This window comes from Narcine bancroftii, chromosome 2, assembly GCF_036971445.1.
Source record: "Narcine bancroftii isolate sNarBan1 chromosome 2, sNarBan1.hap1, whole genome shotgun sequence".
NCBI lineage: Eukaryota > Metazoa > Chordata > Chondrichthyes > Torpediniformes > Narcinidae > Narcine > Narcine bancroftii.
This window is the reverse complement of record NC_091470.1, coordinates 142828053-142854583: the sequence shown is the minus strand read 5'-3', so window position 1 is coordinate 142854583 and position 26531 is coordinate 142828053. Positions and strand designations below refer to the sequence as shown.

General features: G+C 44.3%; 1 protein-coding gene across 1 annotated transcript in view; it reads right to left on the bottom strand.

Moving 5' to 3' along the window:
• Positions 1-25102, bottom strand: part of LOC138754295 (ATP-dependent RNA helicase DDX19A-like) — a 35117-nt gene extending 10015 nt beyond the window's left edge. The window contains exons 1-7 of the mRNA XM_069918338.1: positions 25016-25102; positions 21324-21375; positions 9765-9863; positions 7917-8052; positions 4008-4100; positions 3535-3637; positions 3018-3132 (exon numbers count right to left, since the gene is read on the bottom strand). Of these exons, the coding sequence (XP_069774439.1) occupies positions 3018-3132; positions 3535-3637; positions 4008-4100; positions 7917-8052; positions 9765-9863; positions 21324-21375; positions 25016-25075 (658 nt within the window). The 5' untranslated portion in view covers positions 25076-25102. The remainder of the gene's footprint in view (positions 1-3017; positions 3133-3534; positions 3638-4007; positions 4101-7916; positions 8053-9764; positions 9864-21323; positions 21376-25015) is intronic.
• Positions 25103-26531: the final 1429 nt, after the last annotated feature.

The following is a 26531-nucleotide window of genomic DNA, read 5'->3' as shown; positions in this document are numbered from 1 at the left end:
TTTCCTTTCTCATCCTCCAAGGGTCCTATGTTAACTCTTGCCACCCTCTTCCGTTTTATATACTTATAAAATTTTTTGCTTTCTGTTTTTATATTTTGTGCCAATTTACTTACATAATCCTTTTTCCCATTTCTTATTACCCGCTTTGTAACCCCTTGTTGTCTCTTAAAGTTTTCCCAATCTTCCAGTTTCCCACTGCTCTTTGCAGCTTTGTACACCTGCGCCTTCAATTTTATACTTCCCTTCATTTTCTTTGTTAACCACGGTTGATTTTTCTCTCCCTTGCTGCCCTTTTTCCTGACCGGAATATATTTTTGTTGAGCATTACAAAATATTTCTTTGAAAATCTTCCACTGTTCCTCAACTGTTTCATCGATTAGCCTGTGCTCCCAGTCCACTGTACCCAATTCCTCCCTCATCCTATGGTAGTCACCCCTGTTTAAGCATAATATATTAGTTTTAGATCTAACTATTTCCCCTTCCATCTGAATGAGAAATTCAATCATACTATGATCGCTATTTCCCAGATGGTCTCTGACTATTACATCATTTACTCTACCTATCTCATTGCACAACACTAGATCCAGGAGAGCATTTTCTCTTGTGGATTCCTTAACATGCTGCTCAAGAAAGCTATCGCGGATGCATTCTATGAAGTCCCCTTCCAGACTCCCACAACCAACATGATTTTCCCAATCTATGTGGAAGTTAAAGTCCCCCATGACGACTGCCATATAATTATTACATGCCTCACTTATCTCTCTATTTATTTCCTGTGCCACTAAACTATTGTTATAAGGTGGGCGATAGATTACACCCACCAATAATTTTTTCCCTTTGTTATTCTTTATCTCTACCCAAATGGACTCAACATCATGCTCTTTAGATCTTATATCATTCCTCACTACTGCCTGGAGCTCATCTTTGATTAAGAGTGCAACTCCACCTCCCTTACCATCCTGTCTATCTCTTTGCACCACCTGATACTCTTGAAAGTTTAATTCCCATTTAGGGTCACCTTGTAGCCATGTTTCCGTGATGGCTACCAAATCATAGGCATGGGTACCGATTTGCACCTCAAGTTCACTAACCTTATTTCTAATACTGCAGGCATTCAGATAAAGTGCCCTTGTGCTCTTTGTCCTTTTAATATCTAGTGACATCTGTAACCTTTTCTTTTGATTTTTCTGCCCACTATTTTTCTTTGTAATTTTCTTAACACTATCATTGACCCGAAAGCTCACTGCACCATCTGATTTTTTACTTTCTCCTCCCAACATTACTTTTCCTATTTTACTTTTCCTGGCCATTACTTTATTTTCCCTACCCTTTTTCCTATCACTCTGGTTCCCATACCCCTGCCAAATTAGTTTAAACCTTTCCCCACTGCTGTACCAAACATACTTGTCAAAATGTTGACATCTTTTGGATTTAGGTGCAAAGATCATGCCTTCCCCAAAAGAGATCCCAATGATCCAAGAAGCCAAATCCTTGCCTTGTACACCAGCACCTCAGCCACTCGTTCATTTTCCTTATCCTTACATTCTTTTCATCACTTGCATTTGGAACAGGTAGTAATCCCGAGATCACCATCCTAGCGTTCCTGTCTTTCAGCTTTCGTCCCAGCTCACTGTAATCCCTTTTCATTACCTCCTCCCTTTTCTTGTCAATGTCGTTTGTACCCACATGTACCAAGACATCAGGCTGCTCTCCCTCTCCTCTCAGAATATTTTGGACCCGATTTGTGGTATCTCGTACCCTTGTACCAGGGAGGCAGCACACCATGCGGGTATACTTATCTGGCTCACAGAACCTCCTGACAATGGAGTCCCCAATAACTACTGCATTTCTCCTTTTCCTTTTCTTTTGCATCACTCTGCCAGGCTCATTGCCATTGACCTGGTGCTCGTGGCCATCTTCTGTCCGGTCATCTCCCTCAACAGAATCCAACACAACATAACTGTTGCTGAGTGGGATAGTCACTGGTGTGCTCTCCGTTTTTCTCACTTTTTTCTTTCCCCCCCTGACGGTTTCCCACTTACCTGACACAGGTTCTGGAGTATTTATCGCCCTGAAAGTTGAGTCGATTAACTCCTCACTCTCCCTTACAAGCCGCAGGTCATCAATCTGCAACTCCATATCCCTAATTCGCTCCCTTAGTGACTGCATCTCAGTACACCTGGTGCAGATGTGGCCACTTGGGAGGGTGGAGGTCACCCATTGTTCCCACATCTGACACCCAGTACAGAGCACTAGCCCTATTGGCATGACTCTGAATACGAAGGCAAATAATTCAGCTTACCTTTTCTCCTTGCCTGAGCCACTCCTCGCTGGCCGCTCCCTCCCCTTTCACTCCTTTAATTGGCCCCTTGACCAATTAACCCTGTCACTTTCAGCAAGCTCCTCCTCCTCTGATTCACAGCCCGACTCTCTCCAAGCTCCTCCTCCTCCGACTCCCAGCCAAACCAACTAGGCCCAAGCCCTGATAAGCCCCCGACTTTAATAGCTTACCTTCTCCTCACTTTCAGCAAGCTCCTCCTCCTCTGATTCACTTTCAGCAAGCCCCTCCTCCTCTGACTCACTTTCAGCAAGCTCCTCCTCCTCTGATTCACAGCTCGACTCTCTCCAAGCTCCTCCTCCGACTCCCAGCCGAACCCTCTGAACTCGTTCCTTGCCACACATTATCTTTGCTTCCTATGGACGATGCATGACCTGCTGAGTTTCTCCAACAGTTTTTTGTATTAAACTACAATTCCAACACCTTCAAACTTTCTTGTTTAACTGATGTTTCTGCAGTGGTGGTCCCAGAGTAGTTTACCATTAGGGTAGTAATAGGGAGGTTCAAGGGGCTGACAGCTGTTGGATAAAAACTGTTCTTGTATCTAGAGGTGCAGGACTTCAAGCTTATGCACCTTGTCTGACAGTGCAGAGATAACACACATTTCTTGAAACTTGTCGAAAAGAAAAGCATATACCCTCACGTTAAAAATCAGATAACATGCTCTTGTATGACTCACGTCTGTTTCCTCGGACAGCGTATGCTAACTTGATATCAGGACAGAATTTTCCCATCTGCTCAATCACTTGTCCAGTCTGTAAAGCCAGTTCATAGGTTGGAGAAAGGCACAGACACTAGACAGGCAAAAAAAAATCAACATCTCATTACGGATTGCAAACAGTGAAACAGGAAATGCAATCAGGATAGCATGGCCAGTTACAAATTGTGCACTTCAAATTCTGTGTCATTCAATGAGATCGCAGCTGATGTGGCCGTGGACTCAGATCCACCTACCCCCACCCCCTACTTTTCCCTCAGAATTCTTAGTCTGTTATGGTCAAAATTCTCAATCTACAAATATATTCAATGAGGCAGCCTCCACTGCTTCCTTGGGCAGAGTTCCACAGATTCACCACTCTCCAGGAAACGTAGTTCCTCCTTATCTTTTCACTTGAATAATTATTTTAAGAAGATAAATTAAGAAATTAGTGCCACCTTCCTTGAAGGTATTATTTTGTAATATTGTTCCACTGTACCTGTGGATGCCTTTGGGAGATATCCACACGACTGAGCATAGCCAAGACAAAGGCAGCTGTCTTGCCAGTACCAGACTGAGATTGTGCAATCAAATTCTGTGGGCTAGAGAAACAGTTTAAACACCATTCAATCACAAAGATAAACGCTGTAAAATTTACACGAATCTTTAAAACTACGGCAGTTGGGTAGTGGTTAGCACAATGCCTTGACAGTGCCAGCGATGGGGACTGGTGCAGGGATCAAATCTTGCACTGTTAGGAGTTTGTATAATCTCCCCGTGTCTGCGTGAGTTTTCTACAGGGGATCCGGTTTCTTCTCACTGTTCAAAAATAATGTACCGGGGAGGGGGCATCAGTTAAATGGGGTAAATTGGGCAGCACGGACTCATGGGCCAAAATGGCCTGTTACTGTGCTGCATGCCTAAATTAAAAAATGAAAATAAAACAACATATGATGAGTAGAATAAACGTACGGCTCTGCAAGCATCATAGGCAAGGCTGTCTCCTGGATCTTAGAAGGTCTGTTAAATCCCATTCCATACACACCTTGCAGAAGTTCTTTCTTCCTATGAAATAGAGAAAGAATAAGATATTTACACCACCAGGAAACGTGAGAACGCAGACGCCAGAATCTGGAGCAAGGAAACCACTGGCTGGAGAAACATGACAGCACTGTGAGGTAAAGTGATGGTTGACATTTCAGGTTGTGATCCTGCATTGGGGCTTGTTTACCAAACCTTTGCTATTGCTCTTTCTATTTCAATTAAACTGGCTGCTATGTACCACCTGGATTCCGGAATTCAAAAGAAATCCGTATAGTAGACTTGTCTGGTGAGCAGGAATCAGCGGATCATGAGGCATTTTAGTTAGGCATTGCAAGAGTTACGTCTCAACAAACCAGGAGTTTTACGGTACATAGGAACACCTCTGGAGAAAAATTAATCCAGTGTCATCTTCTCATCATCCCAGCTCTGATTTGTGATAAACCACATCCACTCAGATCAATGAACAGAGATAACTCAATTTATTTCTAATTTTGTTTTAATGAGATTGAAGAATAAACTAGCCTTGCACATGATCCTGAGATTAAAAATGTTCAAATATCTTTCAAGTCCCTTCTGTGGCATTTTTTTCTTTACAAAATACAAGGTCACATGGATAGTCTGGAGTTTATTACAGAAAAATTACCCCAACTCACTGAGCCAAATATCAAGTCACCAAAATTAATGATGCGTCACAGCAGGAAGATCTGCATATTTCCCCCACATCTTCTCGTTCTTCATTCGAGTCCCTTTTAGTATGATTTTAAACCCTTGTATACAATTTAAACAACACTGATACGCTATGTACAGATACAAACATCCTTAACTACTTGCAACATTGTATTGAACATCTGAGGGCAAAACAGAGGCGTTTGTTAAAAGGACTGCTTAGTCCCCCAGTGGAGGTAAGACACTTGTCAGGAAGGTACCACAGGGAATGCACTTCCTGAGAAGACTGAAGTGGGCAAGGCTACCAGCCACCATTATGTTAACCTTCTACAGCAGCTCTGTCGAGAGGGTTCTGGTCGGCTGCATAAAGTGCTCAGGAGCAGCTTCTTCCCACAGACAAGGAGACCAATGGATCTGCTCAAACTAACCATCCAAGACTCTCATCTTTACCAAACATATTTATTAATTTCTATATATGAATGCTTGTCCTGCATATGTATTGTTTGTCTGTATGTATGTATGTTATGTCTGGTTGTATGTCTGCATGTTTTGCACTGAGGACCGGAGCACGTAGTTTCATTGGGTTGTACTTGTACAATCAGATGATTGACGTGTCTTAAACACAGAAGTCTGGATTGGAAGAAGTAGAAGTACATCACTATTGCACTCAGGAAGGAAATTATAGAACATAGAACAATACAGCACAGTACAGGACCTCAATGTTGTGCCGACCCATATATCCCTTCCTAAAAAGTACTAAACCCTCTCTACCCCATAACCCTCTATTTTTCTTTCATCAATGTGTCTGTCTTAAATGCCCCCAATGTTTCAGCCTCCACCACCACCCCTGGCAAGGCATTCCAGGTTCCCACAACTCTCTGTGTAGTAAACTTAACCCTGATGTCTCCCCTAAACTTCCATCCTTTAACTTTGTACATTAGTTCTCGGCTCTAGGAAACAGGTGGTGGCTGTCCACTCTATCTATGCCTCTCATAATCTTGTAGGCCTCTATCAAGTCTCTTCTCCTCTCATCCTTCTATGCTCCAAAGTGAAAAGTCCCAGCTCTGCTAACCTTGCCTCATAAGACATTTTCCAATCCAGGCAACATCCTGGTAAATCTCCTCTGCACCCTCTCCACAGCTTCCACATCTTTCCTTTAATGAGGTGACTAGAACTGAACAGAATAAGTGTGGTCTTACCAAAGATTTGTAGAGTTGTAACATGACCTCTCTACTTCTGAATTCAATCCCCCTATTAATGAATCCAAGCAATTCATAGGCTTTAACTATCCTATCAACCTTATGGTTTACAAAAATGGCATTTATATTGTAACTGGGAGCAATCCAAGACAGCCCAAAAAGTGCAGATTCTTAAATCAGGCAGTCATGAGCTAATCCTTTGGAAACAGACAGCACATTAATAAAGGCTGTGGTCATGAAAGAAGTTCAGCAAATCTTTTATCCTTTTGACAATAAACACAATTATGTTAATTGAATTAAAGAAATTGTGTAATTCTGTTGCTGTGTTAGTATTTGTACCAGCATTATCTTTTGAGCATAGGAACATAAGAAATAGGAGCAGGAGTCGGCCATCCAGCCCATCGAGCCTCCTCCGCCATCCAATGAGATCATGGCTGATCTGATGATAGGCTCATCTTCACCGACCTGCCTTTTCCCAAGATCCATTACTATGTAGAAATCTATCTAACCTTGTCTTAAATAGAGTTTTTATTTCTTTCTCTCTTGCCACCTGTAAAAAGGATTTTATAAACCATGGGAATCTGAAGCAATGCCAGGCATTTCCCAAACACCGGTCGAACAACTGGGTAACTAGGAAGCAGAGTCTGAGGTGGGAACTGAAGGCCATGACCTTAGTCTTCTCAATGCTTTATTGGTGGAATTTCTTGGTCCAATCAGAGTCTGAAATATGAGAGACAAGAGGGGATGGAGAGGCGTTGGAGCTGTGTACTGTCAGCACCCACATAGAAGAGGTAAAGCATGGACCCTTGGAGATTCCAGAAATGATCTTGGAGTGTGAAAAGGAAGCTGATGATTTGGTATCTATCTGTTTACACCAAAGTGGAGTCAGGTGTATGCAGCACCACACTGCTAGAATAGACTTGGGAGGGTGGGGAGGTGCAGTGTGTTAAAGGCTGGTCTGATCCAGAAGATACAATAACAGAAGTAGGTCATTTGGCCCATGGAGACCAAATGAACAGATCCATTCCCCCAATCACCTGATTTCTTACCCACAACCTTAGATACCTATCAATCTCTGCCTTGAATACACCCAATGACCTGACTGCAATAGCCATCTGTGGTGGCAAATTCCAGAGCTTGACCACTTTCTGGCTAAAGAAATTCCTGTTTTAAATGAGTGCCCTTCAATCCTGAAGTTGTACCCTCTGTTCCTATACTCCCTTCCATGAGAAACAACTCTGTTCAGGCCTTTCAACAGTAGAAATACTTCTATAAGGCCACCCTTCATCCTTCTAAATTCCAAGGAGTCCAGTCCAAGAGCTGTCAAACATTCCTCATATGCTAATCCATTTATTCCAGGAATCATTCATGTTAATCTTTTCTGAAACCTTTCAATGCCAGCACATCCTTTCTTAAAGGAGCCCAAAACTCTACCCGTACTCCAAGTGAAGCCTCACCTCATCAAGATAGTAAGGGATATGGGGGGGGGGGGTTGGGGGGTATAAGGCAGGTGGGTGGAGATGAGTCTATCATCAAATCAGCCATGATCTCATTGGATGGCGGAGCAGGCTCAATGGGACGGATGGCCGACCCCTGCTCCTATTTCTTATGTTCCGAAGATGGATGAGTGACAGTTTAACTCAATCAACACGACAAAAGACATTATTGGTAGTTTCAGCAAGAGTTGCCTTGATGCTAATTTGAGGGACTCAAATGAAGAGTCCGAGTTAACGTGGTGTGGATTTGGAGGGAAAACAGTTGACTTAGCTACAGGCTTCCTTTCAAAGGCCACTTGCTGCATAATTATGATCTATCCTTTTCATTTTTACATCCAATTCCACCCGCCTTATACCTGTCACTCTTAGAATGTGCAGGAGAATGGTAATTCCAACTGGAAAGTACTTCCTGACAAAATATAGATAAATGCGATGACAGCTGAACAAAAGCAGCACAAATCAAAGGAAAAACTCACAAATGCAGCTCTTCAAAGGACTTCACGGAGTAGAGAGGAGAATTTGGATCCCTCTGCAGCACCTCAACTTGGTGTGAAGATTGAACCAGGTTACTGCGGATGAGTTTATTCAACAGCGACTGGGCAGCCTTGTCCTCTGCAGAAGCAGAATTACACAAGTCATCACATAGGAAACAGTAAAATTACCACCATAATTCGTTGAAGAAAACACTGAATTAAACCCCAAGTATGACTATAAATAAGCTTCACTAAAGTTTCAGTAATGGTTATGCACGAAACTTTGTTTAGACATACAGTGAAACCCCACTACAATGCGATCATTGGGGTCCACAGAATCTCATTGTGAAAAAAGCGGTGTCGCGCTAAATTGGGGTTTCAATGTATTTCCCAGTTTAATTTGCACACCTACATTATTTCCATTTCTCCTTTATTTGGAACAGCCCAGTTATTCTGTATGCATTTTAAATCAATCAGGAGCCCGACGTAATAACTCCTGCCGGGAGCCTGACGTCCCTGCTGCTGCTGGGAGCCGACGCCCAAGTCCAATGAGGTGTATCCGAATTTGCAGGAAATCGGGGTTTCACTGTACAGCACGGTAACAGGCCCTTTCGGCCCAATTACACCCAATTGACCTATAATCCAGGTATGTTTTGAAGGATGGGAGGAAACTGGAGCTCTCAGGGAAAACCCATACAGATACGGTGAGAACATTCAAACTCCTTAGTCAGCGTGGGATTTGAACCCCGGTCCCAATCACTGACACTGTAACAGTGTTGAACTGACCATGCTGTTCTATGTGGTCAAAAGTGCCAAAACTCCAAGGAATGTCCTTAGAGAGGTTTATAAAATCACGAGGGATATGGATAAAGTGAAGGCTCACAGTCGATTTCCTAGGGTAAATGATTTCAGAACAAGAGGGCATGGGTTTAGGGTGAGAGGAGCGACGACTGCTCTGCCAGAGGAAACAGGTAAAACTATGACATCGAAAGACATTTCAAGAGATGGATGGATAGGAAGGACTTACAAGGATATGGATGAAATGCAGGTAAATGCAACTGGACCAGAATGCCGACTTGGTGAGAATGTATATGCTGGGACAAAGGACCGTGCTGCATGGCTCTAAATGTTGCCAGATGTTTCAACGATGAGTGAAATTAATACTAAACCTAGCAGCACCTGCCTATCACTTCATAAATTAAACATACAAATACTTTTACTGGTTTCGACCAGTGGTTGTCAACTTTTTCCTTCCACTCACACATGTCACTTTAAGCAATCCCTTCTCACCCCAGAGCACCTACAGATAGACCTTGACTTAAGATCATTTGAAGTTACGACGATCAGAATCTGTTTCTGTCCAATCAGCGCATGCGGATCGCTTCCCACCTCCCCCCCCCAAACATCATTTTGGTGCTCCTCTTGTAGGGACATTAAGGAAACATGCTTTGTTGGACCCAACTCCGTTCTTTAAAAAAAGTGATTTGGAATGCATGCACAGATTGCCATCGCTGGGGAGGGAGAGAGATTGAAGAGGGAGAGAGTGCAACAGCAATCTGCGCATGCGTTCCAAATCACAGGTTGCAAAGTGACGCCGTTTTCCCCTAATTACCAGGTGCCATCTTGGGCTCCCAGTAGGAGCAGGGATATCGGCCTCCTGGCAGGAACGTGGCAGAACTCTAGCTGTACAGGTAGACCCTGAGATACGATTTCACCTTACGATGCGAGTCACCGACCCGAACCCTTAGGTACTCTACGGATAGTAAGGGATTATTCAAGGTGGTACATGTGAGTGGAAAGAAAAAAGTTGACAACCACCGGTTTAGACTTTGTAATGCAAGTTATAAATACCTCGGTCATCTTCATCCGGTTTGGTATCTGCATTATCACCACTTTTGTCTGGTTTATTGGGATTTTCAACTTTATCCGCAGGATCTTGCTTTATGATTGCTGAAATGGAATTATTCAATTAGATTAGGGGTTTCCAAAGTGGTTGATATAAACCCTTGGAGGTCGATGGGACTATCCAAGGGGTCAGAAAATGCCACAGGGTCAAAAGGGAGTCGATAAACACCAGGGGTCAATTGAACCTTTGGGATTGGAAGAATTGTAAAGCCCAACATCCCCACTCCTGCCCGGGAGCGAGGTCCCCGCTCCTGCCCGGGAGCCCGAGGTCCCCGCTCCTGCCCGGGAGCCCGAGGTCCCCGCTCCTGCCCGGGAGCCCGAGATCCCCGCTCCTGCCCGGGAGCCCGAGGTCCCCGCTCCTGCACGGGAGCCCGAGGTCCCTGCTCCTGCCCGAGATCCCCGCTCCTGCCCGGGAGCCCGAGGTCCCCGCTCCTGCCCGGGAGCCCGAGATCCCCGCTCCTGCCCGGGAGCCCGAGGTCCCCGCTCCTGCCCGGGAGCCCGAGGTCCCCGCTCCTGCCCGGGAGCCCGAGGTCCCCGCTCCTGCCCGGGAGCCCGAGATCCCCGCTCCTGCCCGGGAGCCCGAGGTCCCCGCTCCTGCCCGGGAGCCCGAGATCCCCGCTCCTGCCCGGGAGCCCGAGGTCCCCGCTCCTGCCCGGGAGCCCGAGGTCCCCACTCCTGCCCGGGAGCCCGAGGTCCCCGCTCCTGCCCGGGAGCCCGAGATCCCCGCTCCTGCCCGGGAGCCCGAGGTCCCCGCTCCTGCCCGGGAGCCCGAGGTCCCCGCTCCTGCCCGGGAGCCCGAGTTCCCTGCTCCTGCCCGGGAGCCCGAGATCCCCGCTCCTGCCCGGGAGCCCGAGTTCCCCACTCCTGCCCGGGAGCCAGAGATCCCCGCTCCTGCCCGGGAGCCCGAGTTCCCCGCTCCTGCCCGGGAGCCCGAGATCCCCGCTCCTGCCCGGGAGCCCGAGTTCCCCACTCCTGCCCGGGAGCCCGAGTTCCCCACTCCTGCCCGGGAGCCCGAGTTCCCCACTCCTGCCCGGGAGCCCGAGTTCCCCACTCCTGCCCGGGAGCCCGAGGTCCCCGCTCCTGCCCGGGAGCCCGAGATCCCCGCTCCTGCCCGGGAGCCCGAGGTCCCCGCTCCTGCCCGGGAGCCCGAGGTCCCCACTCCTGCCCGGGAGCCCGAGGTCCCCGCTCCTGCCCGGGAGCCCGAGATCCCCGCTCCTGCCCGGGAGCCCGAGGTCCCCGCTCCTGCCCGGGAGCCCGAGGTCCCCGCTCCTGCCCGGGAGCCCGAGGTCCCCGCTCCTGCCCGGGAGCCCGAGATCCCCGCTCCTGCCCGGGAGCCCGAGGTCCCCGCTCCTGCCCGGGAGCCCGAGGTCCCCGCTCCTGCCCGGGAGCCCGAGGTCCCTGCTCCTGCCCGAGATCCCCGCTCCTGCCCGGGAGCCCGAGGTCCCCGCTCCTGCCCGGGAGCCCGAGATCCCCGCTCCTGCCCGGGAGCCCGAGGTCCCCGCTCCTGCCCGGGAGCCCGAGGTCCCCGCTCCTGCCCGGGAGCCCGAGGTCCCCGCTCCTGCCCGGGAGCCCGAGGTCCCCGCTCCTGCCCGGGAGCCCGAGTTCCCCGCTCCTGCCCGGGAGCCCGAGTTCCCCGCTCCTGCCCGGGAGCCCGAGATCCCCGCTCCTGCCCGGGAGCCCGAGGTCCCCGCTCCTGCCCGGGAGCCCGAGGTCCCCGCTCCTGCCCGGGAGCCCGAGGTCCCCGCTCCTGCCCGGGAGCCCGAGTTCCCCGCTCCTGCCCGGGAGCCCGAGTTCCCCGCTCCTGCCCGGGAGCCCGAGATGACTTCTTTGATGCAGACGGCAGTGCACCCAGTGTTGAGAATGGAGTCACCGTTGCTGATACTGAAAACTTGGACCCAGCTCCGTTTGGCAACTTGATGGCCAGAAGCAAAGTTTTTGTTAACTGTTATTGTAATTACTTGCTTAATTTGCAGATTTGTTACTTGGCGATTGTAATAAAGTTTGGATTGTTGCTGGGAGGCCCAGACACCATATGGAGTTTCTCTCAGTAATACACATGAAAACTGCTCATGTATTTAATTATTATTTATTTATTAATTAATTTTTGTACATGCTTGGGGGTCAATGAGGGATCAAGGATTCCATGAAGGGAGTCGATGGTCTAAAAAGTTTGGGGACCCCTGAATTAGATGAAGGCAGAACCTTCCCAGTGAATGGAAGTGATCATTTGTTATGCACATCTTGTTTCAAAATGATTCTGACTCACTCCTCAGTAACCGCTTCAGTCCGATCTTAATTTTCAAATCTTTATGCAGTCCTTCAAGAGGTGGCACAATTAGCACAGCGGACTTGTCTGTATGAAGTTTGTACATCCTCTCTGTGTCTGTCTGGGTTTCCTCCCACCTTTCCAAACATATCAGGGCTGTAGGTCAATTGGTGTATTTGGGGGGCACTGGCTTGTGGGCTGGAAGGGCCTGTTTTCATGCTGTATATCCAAATTAAAAAAAAATAAATTAACCCCAACCCCCAATTTTAAGTACCATTGTTCAGAGTAATTCTGGTCCCCTAGTTTCACAAACCAGAAAATTCTCTTTTTCCCCAGATGAAGAGTCTGATTTTACATCTGCATCATTCTAGTCCAGAGATTTTCAACCATTTTCTTTCCACTCACATACCACTTTCAGCAATCTCTATGCCATAGGTGCTCTGTGATTAGTAAGGGGTTAAGGTGGTATGTAAGTGGGAAGAAAAAGTTTGAAAACCACGGTTTACATTTATTTACAACACAATAAATGCTGATTCCAGACACTAAAACCCTTTCCACCCAATTAACCCCATACGTTTTTGGAGGGTGGGAACAAACTGGAGCACCCAGAGGAAACCCACTTGGACACAGCAAGAACATACAATCTCCTTACAGACAGCACTGGATTCGAACTCTGGTTGCTAGCACTGTAATATGCTGTCTCTTGGCCATTAATCATTCAGGCCCTCATCTACAAGTGCAATATAAATGTAAGTTTGAGAAAAAAACATACTGCATCCATAACCAACTCATCCGCAGGAAGGAAAATAGTCAACATTTCAGATGTGATGAAGGGTTACAGGCCAGAAACATTGACTGTTTCTTTCTCCATGCCTATTCTTTGTCCTGCTAAAGTTTTCCAGCATTTTTTGCTTTTGTGTGAAGAAAGTCTTGAGAAAATTGATGCCATTTCACCTGGAGCTCAGAAGAATTAGGGATATTCTCATTGAAATATTAAAAACTGAGATGAACTAAGAGAGTTAAACGTAGAGTTGAGGACCATCTCAGAATAAAAGGTCAGGTACTCAAGGGTGAGTGAAGATGGAACCCCCCCCACACCACCCTAGAGAGTCAAGAATTTTGAGAAATCTCTACCCCAGTGAGGAACAGATGCCGAGTTTGTATATTCTAGAAGGATTTTTTTTTTGGATGGATGATAATGAGTTACGGAGACCAGTTGGGAAAGCAGAGTTGGCTGGGTCAGCAATGATGCTATAGACAGGGCAACTGTGTGGTCCACTCTTGGTTTTTTATGCCTTTGGTTCACCTTTTTCACAAGTAACTGGCAGGAGTTGTTTTAGAAGTCATGGCACAACCGCTTACAAGCCTTTTATGTCCTTGTAATTTCCAGGTGATCATCCAGAGGGTGAAAGATAATCTGGACTACTGATCCATTATTTATTGAAGTTCTCTTATGCAACCATGTAACAATTACAGCACAGAAACAGGCCAGTTCGGCCCTTCTAGTCCATGCCAAACACCTTCTCCCACCTAGTCCCATTGACCTTCATCCAGCCTATAACCCTCCACTCCTCGTCCATATACCTATCCAACTTTTCCTTAAATATTAAAATCAAGCCCACATCTACCACTTTGGCCAGAAGCTCATTCCACACCCCCACCACCCTGAGTGAAGAAATTTCCCCTCATGTTCCCCTAAACTTTTTCCCCTTCAATCTCAATCCACGTCCTCTTGTTTGAATCTCCCCTACTCTCAATGGAAAAAGCCTGTCCCCATTTACTCTATCTGTCCTTCTCATAATTTTAAAAACCTCTATCATCAAATCACCCCTCAATCTTCTACATTCCAGGGAATAAAGTCCCAGTCTGCTCAACCTTTCCCTGTAGCTCAAACCCTGAAACCCTGGCAACATTCTTGTAAATCTCCTCTGCACTCTCTCTATACTGTTTCTATCCTTCCAATAATTCGGTGACCAAAACTACACACAATATTCAAAATTTGGCTTCACCAATGCCTTCTACAACTTCCACATGACATCCCAACTCCTAAACTCAATACTCTTGATTTATGAAGCCAACATACCAAAAGCTTTCTTCACCACCATATCTACATGTGGCTCCACTTTCAGAGAATTATGTACCAGAATTCCTCAATTGTTTACCATTTAACATGGATGATCTTTGCTGATTAGTCCAACCAAAATGCAGCACCTCACACTTATCAGTATTAAACTCCATCCGCCATGTTTCTGTCCATTCTTCTAACTGTCCTGTATCCCACTGCAAGCTTTGAAAACCTTCTTCACGGTCCACAACATTACCAATCTTTGTATAATCTTCATACTTACTAATCCAATTTACCACCCTACCATCCAGATCATTAATATATATGACAAACAAGTGAACCCAGTACCGATCCCTGAGGCACACCACTAGTCACTGGCCTCCAATTTGACAAACAATTTTCCACCACTACTCTCTGGCATCTCCCATCCAACCATTGTTGAATACATTTCACTACTTCAACATTAATACCTAATGATTGAACCTTCCTCACTAACCTCTTATGCAGAACCTTGTCAAAGGTCTTACTAAAGTCCATATAGACAACATTCACAACCTTCCCTTCGTCAACCTCCTTGAATAGTTCTAAGATTTGTTAAGCGTGGTATACCATGTATAAAACCATGTTGACTACTCCTAATCAATCCTTGTCTTTCCAAATAATTGTATATACCATCTCTAACAACACTCTCCATTAATTTACCCACCACCGATGTCAGACCTATAACTACCAGGTTTACTTTTGGAGCTGAACAACACGAGCTACTCTCCAGTCCTCCGGCTCCTCCCTGTGGCCAGTGACATTTTAAATATTTCTGTCAGAGCCCCCACTATTTGTTCACTAACCTCCCTCAGGGACCTAGGGAATATCTTGTCAGGACCTGGAGATTTATCCATCTTGATTCACTTTAAAATAGCCAATGCTACCTCCTCATTAATCTGTATATTTTCCATGACCTCCCTACAGAAAGTGAAGCATTTTTATGATTAGCAATGAGAATATTGCATCCTTTATATTAGTAATGCACCTTTGAAAGACTCAAGAACCATTTGTCGTTAACCCTTCTTGAATGGGGGGGAGGGAGTCATGTGATGGAGTAGTGGCCGGTAGGAGAATACCAGCCCTCTGCAGAAAAGAAAAAAAAGTGAAAAAGGAAAGCCCCAGCCAGACACACAAATCACAGCAAATAAAAGATAAAGGTGTGGAGAAAATGGCACCTATGAAAGAAAAGCTAAAAACATCGGGAAGAAAAGAAGAAAGACAGACAGCGGAAGAGAAAAGTGAAGGCCTTACCTGCACAAAAAAGCAGGGGCCCGCTGTGGAAAGAGGAGCCCGCTCCACGAGATTAGTGGAGTCCCTGCAGGGTCGCGACCCACTGACTGCAAGACTGCAAAAATGGCTCACGGAGCCAAACGGGTGCGCAACTTTGATGCGCACGACAAGGAGAACACCAACGGGAGGGGGGACCAGCTGTGGAGTGAAACTCCACAGCATGAACAGCTAAGAGAGGCCCGACAGCAGGGCTCCCAGCTGGAAGATAAAGAAAGCAACGGGAACAGGAGGGGTGAGAAAGAAAAAAGGAAGCAAGAGACACAACAGATAACCAGCACAGAAGAAGAGGAACAACATCAAGAAATCATGGAAAAAAATACTCAACAAACTGAGACAGGCAGCTCAAGAAGAAAGTCAGAAGAGACACAGATACAAGGAAGAGAAATAGAAGACACAAACCCAAGAGCAGATCCAGAAGAAGAAGAAGAAGAACACCAAGCTCTACACAGAGGAATAGGAGGGAAAATGAATGGACAGTACATAGATAAAAAATTTTTTCAAGAAAAAATGACAGCATTAAGAGAATGGCTGACACTAGAATTTAGTGAAATGAAAAGAAAAATGAAAAGTGCAGAAGAAAAAATGAGAAGAATAGAGCTGGTCATAACAGATGTAGGGAAAGGATTAGAAAATGTGGAAGAACGTGTAATGGCGGTAGAAATAGAAGTGAACGACTTAAAATGAAAATTGAAAGAAAGTGACAAAAAAGTTAAAGAAACACAAGAGCTGTTAGCTCAGAAGATGGATATAATAGAAAACTATAGTAGGCGAAACAATATAAAGATAGTGGGCCTTATGGAAGATGAAGAAGGCAAAGACATGAAATAATTTATAAAAGAATGGATCCCAAAAATCCTGTGAATGCCAGAAATGCAGGAAGGAATGGAAATAGAAAGAGTACACAGAACACTAGCTCCAAAACCACAGTCACAACAAAAACCAAGATCCGTTTTAGTAAAATTTCTGAGATACTCGACAAGAGAAAATATATTGGAGAAGGCAATGAATAAAATTAGAGAAGACAAGAAACCACTGGAACACAAAGGTCAAAAAATTTTTTTCTACTCATATAAGTTTTGAGCTCCTAAAGAAGAGGAAGGAGTTTAACGCAACAAAATCGATCCTATGGAAAAAAGGCTATAAATTTATGTTAAGATATCCAGCGGTCCTTAAAATAATTATCCCGGGGCAGCAAAACAGACTGTTCTCGGATCCGGAGAAAGCACGAGAATTTGCAGAACACCCACAAAACAGAGAGATGAAGAGATGTAACAAGAACAAAGCACGACAACAAACTACATATAAAGATGTAAAAATAATGTACAAGTAAGAACTAAAAGAGGGAAGAAAAAGGAAGTAAGGGAGAAGGGGGGAAAAAAGAAAGAGGAGGGATTAAAAAAATGAAAAAGAAAAAGAGAAGAAAAGAGGGGGAGCTTTGTTGTAATGTGAAGATAAAAGTCTTTTCTGGAGGGGGTTGGGTGGGAGAGAATAACAGTCACTGTTAATCAGTTGACACTTGCGAACAAGTTCGCAGTCCGAATGGAGTGGGGAGTTGTGGTTGCCCGTCAAAGGGCGAGGGGCGACTCAGAGAGGTGGGGGGGGGGTGGGGACACTTGGGTTAAAGGAATTTTAGATGTGGGAATGGTTGAAATATTTTATGTTTTAGAAGTATTGTCAAAAGTATTGTCAGTGTGTTCAAAAAAAGAAAACTGAGAAATGAAAATGGGGGAAAGGGGGAAAGGTGGTGGAGAGGAAGCGGAAATGAGATGTAAACAGAGTCTGAGATGGCCATGTTGAACTATATGACTATAAATATTAATGAAATACATAACCAAATCAAAAGGAAAAGGCTGTTAAATTTACTGAAAAAAGAAAAAATAGATATAGCATTCGTGCAGGAAACACGTCTAACTGAAGTGGAACACAAGAAATTAAGGAGAGACTGGGTAGGGCACGTAACGGCAGCATCATATAATTCAAAAGCCAGAGGTATAGCTATATTAATCAATAAAAATGTACCAATCAAAATAGAAGAGGAAATAATAGATCCAGCAGGGAGATATGTAATGATAAAATGTCAGATATATTCAGAGCTCTGGAATTTGGTCAATATATATGCACCTAATGAAGAGGATCAAAAATTTATGCAAGATATTTTTTTGAAGATTGTAGATGCGCAGGGGAATATATTGATAGGAGGGGACTTTAACCTTAATTTTGATTCAAAGATGGATAAAACTGGACAAATGACTAGCAGAAAGAACGAAGTAGCCAAATTTATGGTTAAATCAATGCAGGAAATGTAACTTTTGGATATATGGAGCAAACAACACCCAAAGGAGAAGGAATACTCATATTATTCGAGTAGACATAAAACACACTCAAGGATTGATCTGTTCCTGTTGTCAGCCCATATCCAAGGGAGAGTTAGGAAAACTGAATATAAAGCTAGATTGTTATCTGATCACTCACCCCTGTTATTAGCAATAGAACTGGAGGACATCCCACCAAGAACATATAGATGGAGATTAAACTCCATGCTACTTAAAAGACAGGATTTTAGAGAATTCATTGAGCAACAACAAAAAGAAGAGAATTGGCGGACAAAGAAATAAAGTACGAAACATTACAAACAGATAAAGTGGAGAAGAACATAATGAAAATAAAACAGAAGTATTACGAGCTAGGAGAAAAAACGCATAAAATACTAGCCTGGCAAATTAAAATAGAACAAGCTAAAAGAACTGTATTGGCATCAAGGAAAAAGGACAAACAAATTACATATAACCCAACAGAGATCAATGAAAACTTTAAGGAATTCTACAAGCAATTATACCGAACTGAGAATGAAGGGAAAGAAGACAAAATAGATGAGTTTCTAGCTAAAATTGAACTACCGAATTTGCAAGAAGAGGAGCAAAACAAATTGATAAAACCATTTGAAATAGAGGAGATACAAGATATATTAAAAAAGCTACCGAACAATAAAAAGCCTGGGGAGGGCGGACTCCCAATAGAATTCTATAAAACATTTAAAGAGTTACTAATTCCTCCTCTCCTGGAAGTAATGAACTAGATAGAAGAAACACAAAACTTGAAGGATTCATGTAAGACAGCAATAATTACAGTAATACCAAAGACAGGGAAAGATCCACTAACACCAGCATCGTATAGACCAATATCTCTACTTAACTTAGATTATAAGATAATAACAAAACTATTAGCAAACAGATTGGCCGAATGTGTACCAAAAATAGTAAAACTAGATCAAACTGGATTTATTAATAAAAGATGAACAATGGACAATGTTTGCAAGTTCATTAACTTAATCCATGCAGTACAAAGAAATAAGACGCCAACAGTGGCTGTTGCTTTAGATGCAGAGAAAGCCTTTGATAGGGTAGAATGGAATTATTTATTCAAAGTTCTACAGAGGTTCAACCTACCAGAGAAATATATTAATTGGATTAAAGCATTATATAAGGATCCAATGTGAAGTTGACAGTAAATGGATATGTATTGAACCAATTTAAATTAAGCAGGTCACCTAGGCAGGGATATCCACTATCTCCCTCACTGCTCGCTTTAGCAATAGAATCACTGACAGAACTGATAAGAACAGAAAATAAAATAAAAGGGATAAAAATAAAAGAGAGGGAACATAAAATCAGTCTATTTGCAGATGACATCATAGTATACTTAACAGAACCAGAATTATCAATTAAAGAATTACATAAGAAATTAAAGGAATATGGAGAAATATTGGGGTACAAGATCAACGCAAATAAAAGTGAAGCGATGCCAATGAATAATGCGGATTTCACATAGTTAAAAAAAGAATCACCATTTAAATGGCAAACACAAGCAATCCGATACCTAGGTATTAGACTAGATAATAATCTAGGCCATCTATACAAATTAAATTATCAGCCATTAATGAAGAAACTACAAGATGACTTAGAACATTGGAAAGATTTACCACTAGCACTGATAGGAAGGGTAAATTGCATTAAAATGAATGTCTTCCCAAAGATACAATACCTATTTCAATTGTTACCAATTCCCTTAACAGAGAAATTTTTCAATGAGCTAAAGAAAACAATAAGGAAATTCTTATGGAAAGGGGGAAACTGAGGATAGCGCTAGATAAATTAACAGAATGGTACAAACAAGGTGGCTTGCAGCTACCAAACTTTAAGAATTACTATAGAGCAGCACAATTAAGATATCTATCAGATTTTAATCAAAAAAGGGAAAAACCAGATTTGACCAGGATACAGCTAGATAAAATAGGGGAGAAGGTACCAGAACATATACTCTACAAGTGGGATGAAAAACTGGTGCAAAATAGAAGTTCACCAGTACTGCACCATCTGCTCAACATTTGGAAGAAGATTCACGTAGAAAGGAAGAAAACAAATTAACAACTACCAAAATTACTATTGACGGAAAATCAACTAATCCATTTCACAATAAATAACCTTTCATTTAGAGAATGGGAGAGAAAAGGGATGAAAATGATAGAAAATTGTTTTTTGGGAAATAATTTATTATCATTTGAACAAATGAAGTACAAATAATGGAATAACTCACGGTACAATGTTTGCATACCACCAACTGAAAACCTACTTAAAGGACAAATTGGGAAGCAGGCTGAGGTTACCAGAAAGAAACAGCTTTGAATATGTGATTACAGACTCAAAGATAATTAAAAGATTTATAACAAACATGTACATCAAGCTGCAAGAGAAGGAAAATTATGAAATAAGCTGTAAACCCAAACAAAAGTGGGAACAAGATCTAAACATAAAGATAAAAAATGAAAAATGGGAAAAGCTATGCTCCGAACTATGAGAAATACAATAAACACGAGGTTACACATGATACAATACAATTGGTTACACAGGCTATATATCACGCCCCAAAAGTTAAATAAATGGGACCCAACATTATCAGATAGATGTTTTCACTGTAAGAAGGAAAAGGGAAACAACAGTACATGCAATTTGGGCATGTGAGAAAGTGGAAAAGTTTTGGGAAGATCTAAACCAGGTATTAAATAAAATCACAAAAAGCAACATACCAAAAAATCCAGAGATCTTTCTTCTAAGTAATATAAGAAGTAAAGAATTAGACCGCGAACTGGATGAAGCGCAAAACAGATTTATTATGATAGCCTTAGTAGTAGCAAAAAAATGTATGCCGTCAACTTGGAAATCAGAAAAGAGCCTGAGAGTGCAGCAATGGTTCATGGAAATAATAAATGTATTCCATTGGAAAAAATAACATGCAATTTAAAAATTAAATTCACATTATTTGAACAAATTTGGGAACTGTACATAGAACACAACAGAGAGGGCCTACTGCGGACCTCCACCACCTAAAATGATAGAATGAGAAGAAGACGAAATGACTGACCCAGTGTGAAAAAGTAGATGACACAATTTTCTTGTTTATTTTCATTGTGTGATGACATTTAATGGGTTTATTGTATTGTACATGTTGAACATTTAACGTGTTTGGAGGGGGAAGGGGGAATAAGGGGAGAAAATGACACTGTATATTCAAGATAGAAATGTTTGTGTATATTTTGATTAATATGGTTCATAGTGTGAAAAAAAAAATGGGAATGGGAAAATTTGGGTGCAGCACTGTGAAAGATAAATTCATTAATGCATTTCCACTCATGAACAGTTGAAACCCCCCTCAAAAATGTTAGAATAATGGTTATATTCAGAATTGATCCACTAATTCTCCAACCTTCATGTTTTGGCTCAGTGTTCTCCTGGTGGCACTGAGTGTTTACAGCATCTTACAGTAAGTGCCAAGGACAGATTCTCACCTTCTTTTGGCTCAGCTCTCGAACTCTCTTCTTTCAGTTTCAAGTTGTTCAGCTGAAATAAAGAACGCACGTTGCTTAGCAAACAAGAGCACGAGCATTCTAATGTTGCCTATTAGTTGGGAAAAAGGAGGGCGAGCATGGCCAGTCCTCAAACTCCAACCAATTCCACTTCACAAAAACTTCCACCACAGACTATTCACCTTTCAGCCTTTAGAACTCTACATCTCATCAAACTTCTGATTATGCCCTCAGCATCTCCTCCCCAGTTTTCCCTACTGATTGTGCCTCGGTCATGCATTCTGAGATGATATCATAACAGATTTATGGAAGAATAAATGGAAGATTTGAGGAGCAAAAACAGGAAGGAATATTGGACAAAGATTTATTTTTAAATATTTATTCACAGATAAATGGATTGATGCCTACTTCTTAAAAAGAAACAAAGGATAATATAGGAAAAGGAACAGGTCAAATTAGTATAAATGTACTAACCATTTTAATAATCCAGAATCCTGCACAAATGATCAAGAACCACAGGTTCACATCTTACCAGAGCAGCTGAGAATTTTGAATTTAATTAATTCTGAATGATAATGCTCACATTAGGAACAATGACTTCTGAACTACGTTTGCTGCAAAAACCCATTTGTTTTACTCGATTCCCTTGTGAAATAAAATCCGAATTGACCAGCAGCTTGTCTTCCGAGAAATCCCAGACCAACCAACGTAGCTGACTTTTAATCACCCTCTCAGATGTCATTTGGTTCCATTAGATGTAGACCATGTCTCAAAAAGGGTCCCTGATCCAAAATGACGACTAACCATTTTGATCCCTGAATGCTACTGAGTCCCTCCAGATTCTTATTGTTCTAAACATAAGACATGGGCTAACAGTATCAGCATCTTGAACCTGCTCTGCATTTTATGAAGATTATCGCTGATCGAGCCATGGGCTCAGCTCCAGTGACCCATGTTCCCCATAACACTTAATTCCCCTCAGGTTTTTACAAAATATTTGCTCAGGTTCCATCTCAAGTGTCTTTACTTCAAGATTCCTTTATTGTCATGTAATAGTACCGAATATATTACACAAAGTTGCCTTCTACCTGCCATAGTTTATTAATATCTGATTGCACAAGTTCAATCTGATGAAGCACTGGTCACAACCAGACATAACACACGATCACAAAATACATATGCAGGACAAACATTCAACATATAAATGAATAAATATTGCTTTGTGAATATTGGAGGGTCAGTGTGAGCAGTTCCTTTGGTTGTTCATCATTCTCACTGCCTGTGGGAAGAAGCTGTTCCTCAGCCTGGTGGTGCTGGCTCTGATCCTCCTGGATCTCTTCCCCGACGGGAGCAGCTGAAAGATGTTGTGTACAGGATGGAAAAGGACCTCAATGATTTTGTGTGCCCTCTCCAGATAATGATCCAGGTAAATCATTTCAATGCCAAATAATCCAGGTAGACACTTTAGGTGTCAAAAAATCCTATCACACAAGGCAGTAGAATGCATGATTCACATTGAATGTTGAAAACAACTGAAATCAGCCTCACTGTGGAGATAACAGTCCATCCAGATAATAACCAATGACTGTGGGAGGAATGGGAAGGTTTTATATGAAGTGTACTGCAGGCTCGACCTAACAATTTTCTACAATTCACCTGCTTGCTTGGTTCTTCGTGCATGCGTTCAACGCGTGATCCAAGACAGTGCTCTTGCTGCTGAGCGTAATGTTACTAACCACAAGTGCATTGCACTGCAAGCATTGCAGCACATACACTGCAAGTCATGCAGAACCATTACAAAACCTGCAGGAGATTGTTGACAGGTGGGGCAGTGAAACCCATGGTGGTCCAGGCAGCACGAGTACAAAGTAGGGGTTAATCAAACTGATTAGCAAAATCTACAGATGCTGGAAATCTGAAATAAAAACAGAAAATACAGCATCTGTGGGAAGAGAAATTAATGAAATTTTGAAAAAATTATCTGAAACATTGACTGTTTCTCTCTCCACAGATGCAGAATGTTTCCAACATTTTCTGAATATCTTTTCAATTATAATTATGTGAACTTAAAAGGATCGGATACAAAACCTGGTCAGAACATGCAGTCCGCATTTGGGGAGACAAACCAAAACACAGTAAAAACATCCCCCCTTCTTTCCTCCCTGTTCACCACTCCATCCCTTCCTCCTTCCCCACACCCCTCCCCTCTATCTCCTCCTCTCCTACCACTCCTCACCCCCTCTTCTCCCTCCACCCTCTCCTACCACTCCTCACCCCCTCTTCTCCCTCCACCCTCTCCTACCACTCCTCACCCACCTTTCCTCCCCCTCTTCTCCCTCCACCCTCTCCTACCACTCTTTACCCCTCTTCTTCCCTCCTCCCTCCCCTACCACTCCTCACTCCCTCTTCTTCCCTCCCCCTCTACCACTCCTCACCCCCTCTTCTTCCCTCCCCCTCTACCACTCCTCACCCCCCTACCACTCCTCACCCCCTCTACCACTCCTCACCCCCTCTTCTTCCTTCCCCCTCTCTTATCACTCCTCACCCCACTCTTTTCCCTCCTCCCCTTTCCTCCCCCTCCCCACCACTCCTCACCCCCTCTTTTTCCCTCCCCTTTCCTCACACCCTCTTCTTCCCTCCCTTCTCCTCACCCCTCTTCTTCCCTCCCCTCTTCTTCCCTCTCCTCACCCTCTCTTCCCTCTTCTCACCCTCTCTTCCCTCTTCTCACCCCCTCTTCTTCCCTCTCCTCACCCCCTCTTCTTCCCTCTCCCTCTCCTCACCCCCTCTTCTTCCCTCCCCCCTCTCCTACCACTCATCACCCCCCTTCCCTCCCCTCTCCTACCACTCCTCAGCCCCTTCCCCCCTCTCCTACCACTCCTCACCCTCCCCCTCTCCTACTACTCCTCACCCACCTTTCCCCCTCCCCTATCATTCCTCGCCCCCTCTTCTTCCCTCCCCATTCCTCACCCCCTCTTCTTCCCTCCCCTCTCCTCACCCCTTCTTCCTTCCCCCTCTCCTACCACTCCTCACCCCCTCTTCTTCCCTCCCCTCTCCTCACCCCTTATCCCTCCCCCTCTCCTACCACTCCTCACCCCTTCTTCTTCCCTCCCCCTCTCTTATCACTCCTCACCCCCTTCCCTCCCCCTCTCCTACCACTCCTCACCCCCTCTTCTTCCCTCCCTCTCCTCACCCCCTCTTCTTCCCTCTCCCTCTCCTCACCCCTCTTCTTCCCTCCCCCTCTCCTACCACTCCTCACCCCTTCCCTCCCCCTCTCCTACCACTCCTCACCCCTTCCCTCCCCCTCTTACCACTCCTCACCCCCTTCCCTCCCCTCTCCTACCACTCCTCACCCTCCCCTCCCCTCTCCCTCTCCTACCACTCCTCACCCACCTTTCTCCCCTCCCCTACCACTCCTCACCCCCTCTTCTTCCCTCCCCTCTCCTCACCCCCTCTTCTTCCCTCTCCTCTCCTCACCCCCTCTTCTTCCCTCTCCCTCCCCTCTCCTCTCCCCTTCTTCGCTCCCCCTCTCCTACCCTCCTCACCCATCTCTTCTTTCCTCCTCCCCCCTTCCTCCTCCCACCACTACCACCCGCCCCCCCGGCCCCGGTTCTCCGAGGCGGCGGCTGCCGCCCATCGCGCCTGTTTAACGGAGCCGGCCCCCGGGCCATATTTACCGACTCGGCGGTCGATTCCTGCATGTCCACCGCCCGCGCCCACGACTCCGCCGCCATCATCCGCTATGCAGATACCGGAAAGGCGGGGGAACCGAAGCAGGCAAACACCGCCGACTGCGGATCGGCCCTACCTCTAGCGGGGCCGTGCTGCGGCTATAGCCCCGAGCCTTTGGTTCCGGGTTCCCCCTACCCAATTTCTATGCCATTCCCTGAAGTCTCTGCATTCACATAGTAACTGGTTGGATGAGGGTGGAGGTCACCTTTAGGCATTGTCTTAGGGTGGGACCTGACTCGTCCATGATGTCTGAGATCAATGACTGATGTGTTCAACATAATACAATGAAAAACAATGTTTTGCATGTTATCCAGGCAAGTCAACTGATGGAACCAGTTGTGCAATGAGAACAAATAAATACACAACCATGTAGGGAGTAGGGGAATGGTAAAGGTACAAAAATCATACTCGAGAGGAGTACGGTTAGAAAAGACCATACAAAGGCACCAGCTTTTGCCAGCGAGAGGACCGTTCAAGGGCCAATAAATAGAAGGAAAGAAACTGCTTGACTCAGGAGAGCCGCGTTCTGAAGCCCTCGTATCCTCTAAAATATCCAGTGAAAAACAAACTGCTGACCACTTCTGGTTGTTCAAACAGTGTCCTTTATGGAGCAAAGATAAAAATACACAACCAAGGGCTTAAGCCCTTCATTAAGACATAAGCAAAATATTGACAGGCACATAAATAAAAGGTGGAAGTAGCTTTCTTGGATGCTGGCTGCTCATTTTTATACATTACTGAAAAAACAAAGACAGTGGTTATGTCAGGTATACAATGGTCGACTCAAACAAAACTCTTCCATTGTAAAATATCTGACAAGGTCCTGTCATTGAAACTGATTGACTGAATGAATGAAAGCTAATGGTCATTTAATTGAGTAAGAGTGATCTTTGAGGGTGCCAAGACTAGCTTCGACACTCTAACAAAGTCCATAAGACAAAGGAGCAGAATTAAGCTATTCAACCCATCGAGTCTTCCCCACCATTCAATCAGATCAGTATGTCTCAACCTGTAGTCCCCAGATCACTGGTGGTCTATGGGTTTGTTACCAGTGGTCCACAGCAAAGGAAAGAAGACAAGTGTTACTGACTGAATGAGTAAAACCAATTTGTAAATTTGACAAAAAAAGTCGCACATTTTCCCACCAAAACAAAACTCCCGTTGGTGGACAGGGAAAGGTTGGGAGCTCCCCAGCCCTCTCCCCACACTGCTGGTCCAGTGATTAGTTATAGGTAGTGTGAGAGATGAGTAAAACTAATATGAAAATATGAAAGATGAAGAAAACTAGTATGGATATATGTGTAATGAATAAAGCCAGTATGTCGAAGGCTTTGGTGAGGTCAACAAAGGTGATGTAGAGTCCTTTGTTTTGTTCTCTGCACTTTTCTTGGAGCTGTCTGAGGGCAAAGACCATGTCAGAAAGCCGCACTGTGATTCTGGGAGAACATTTTCGGCGACACT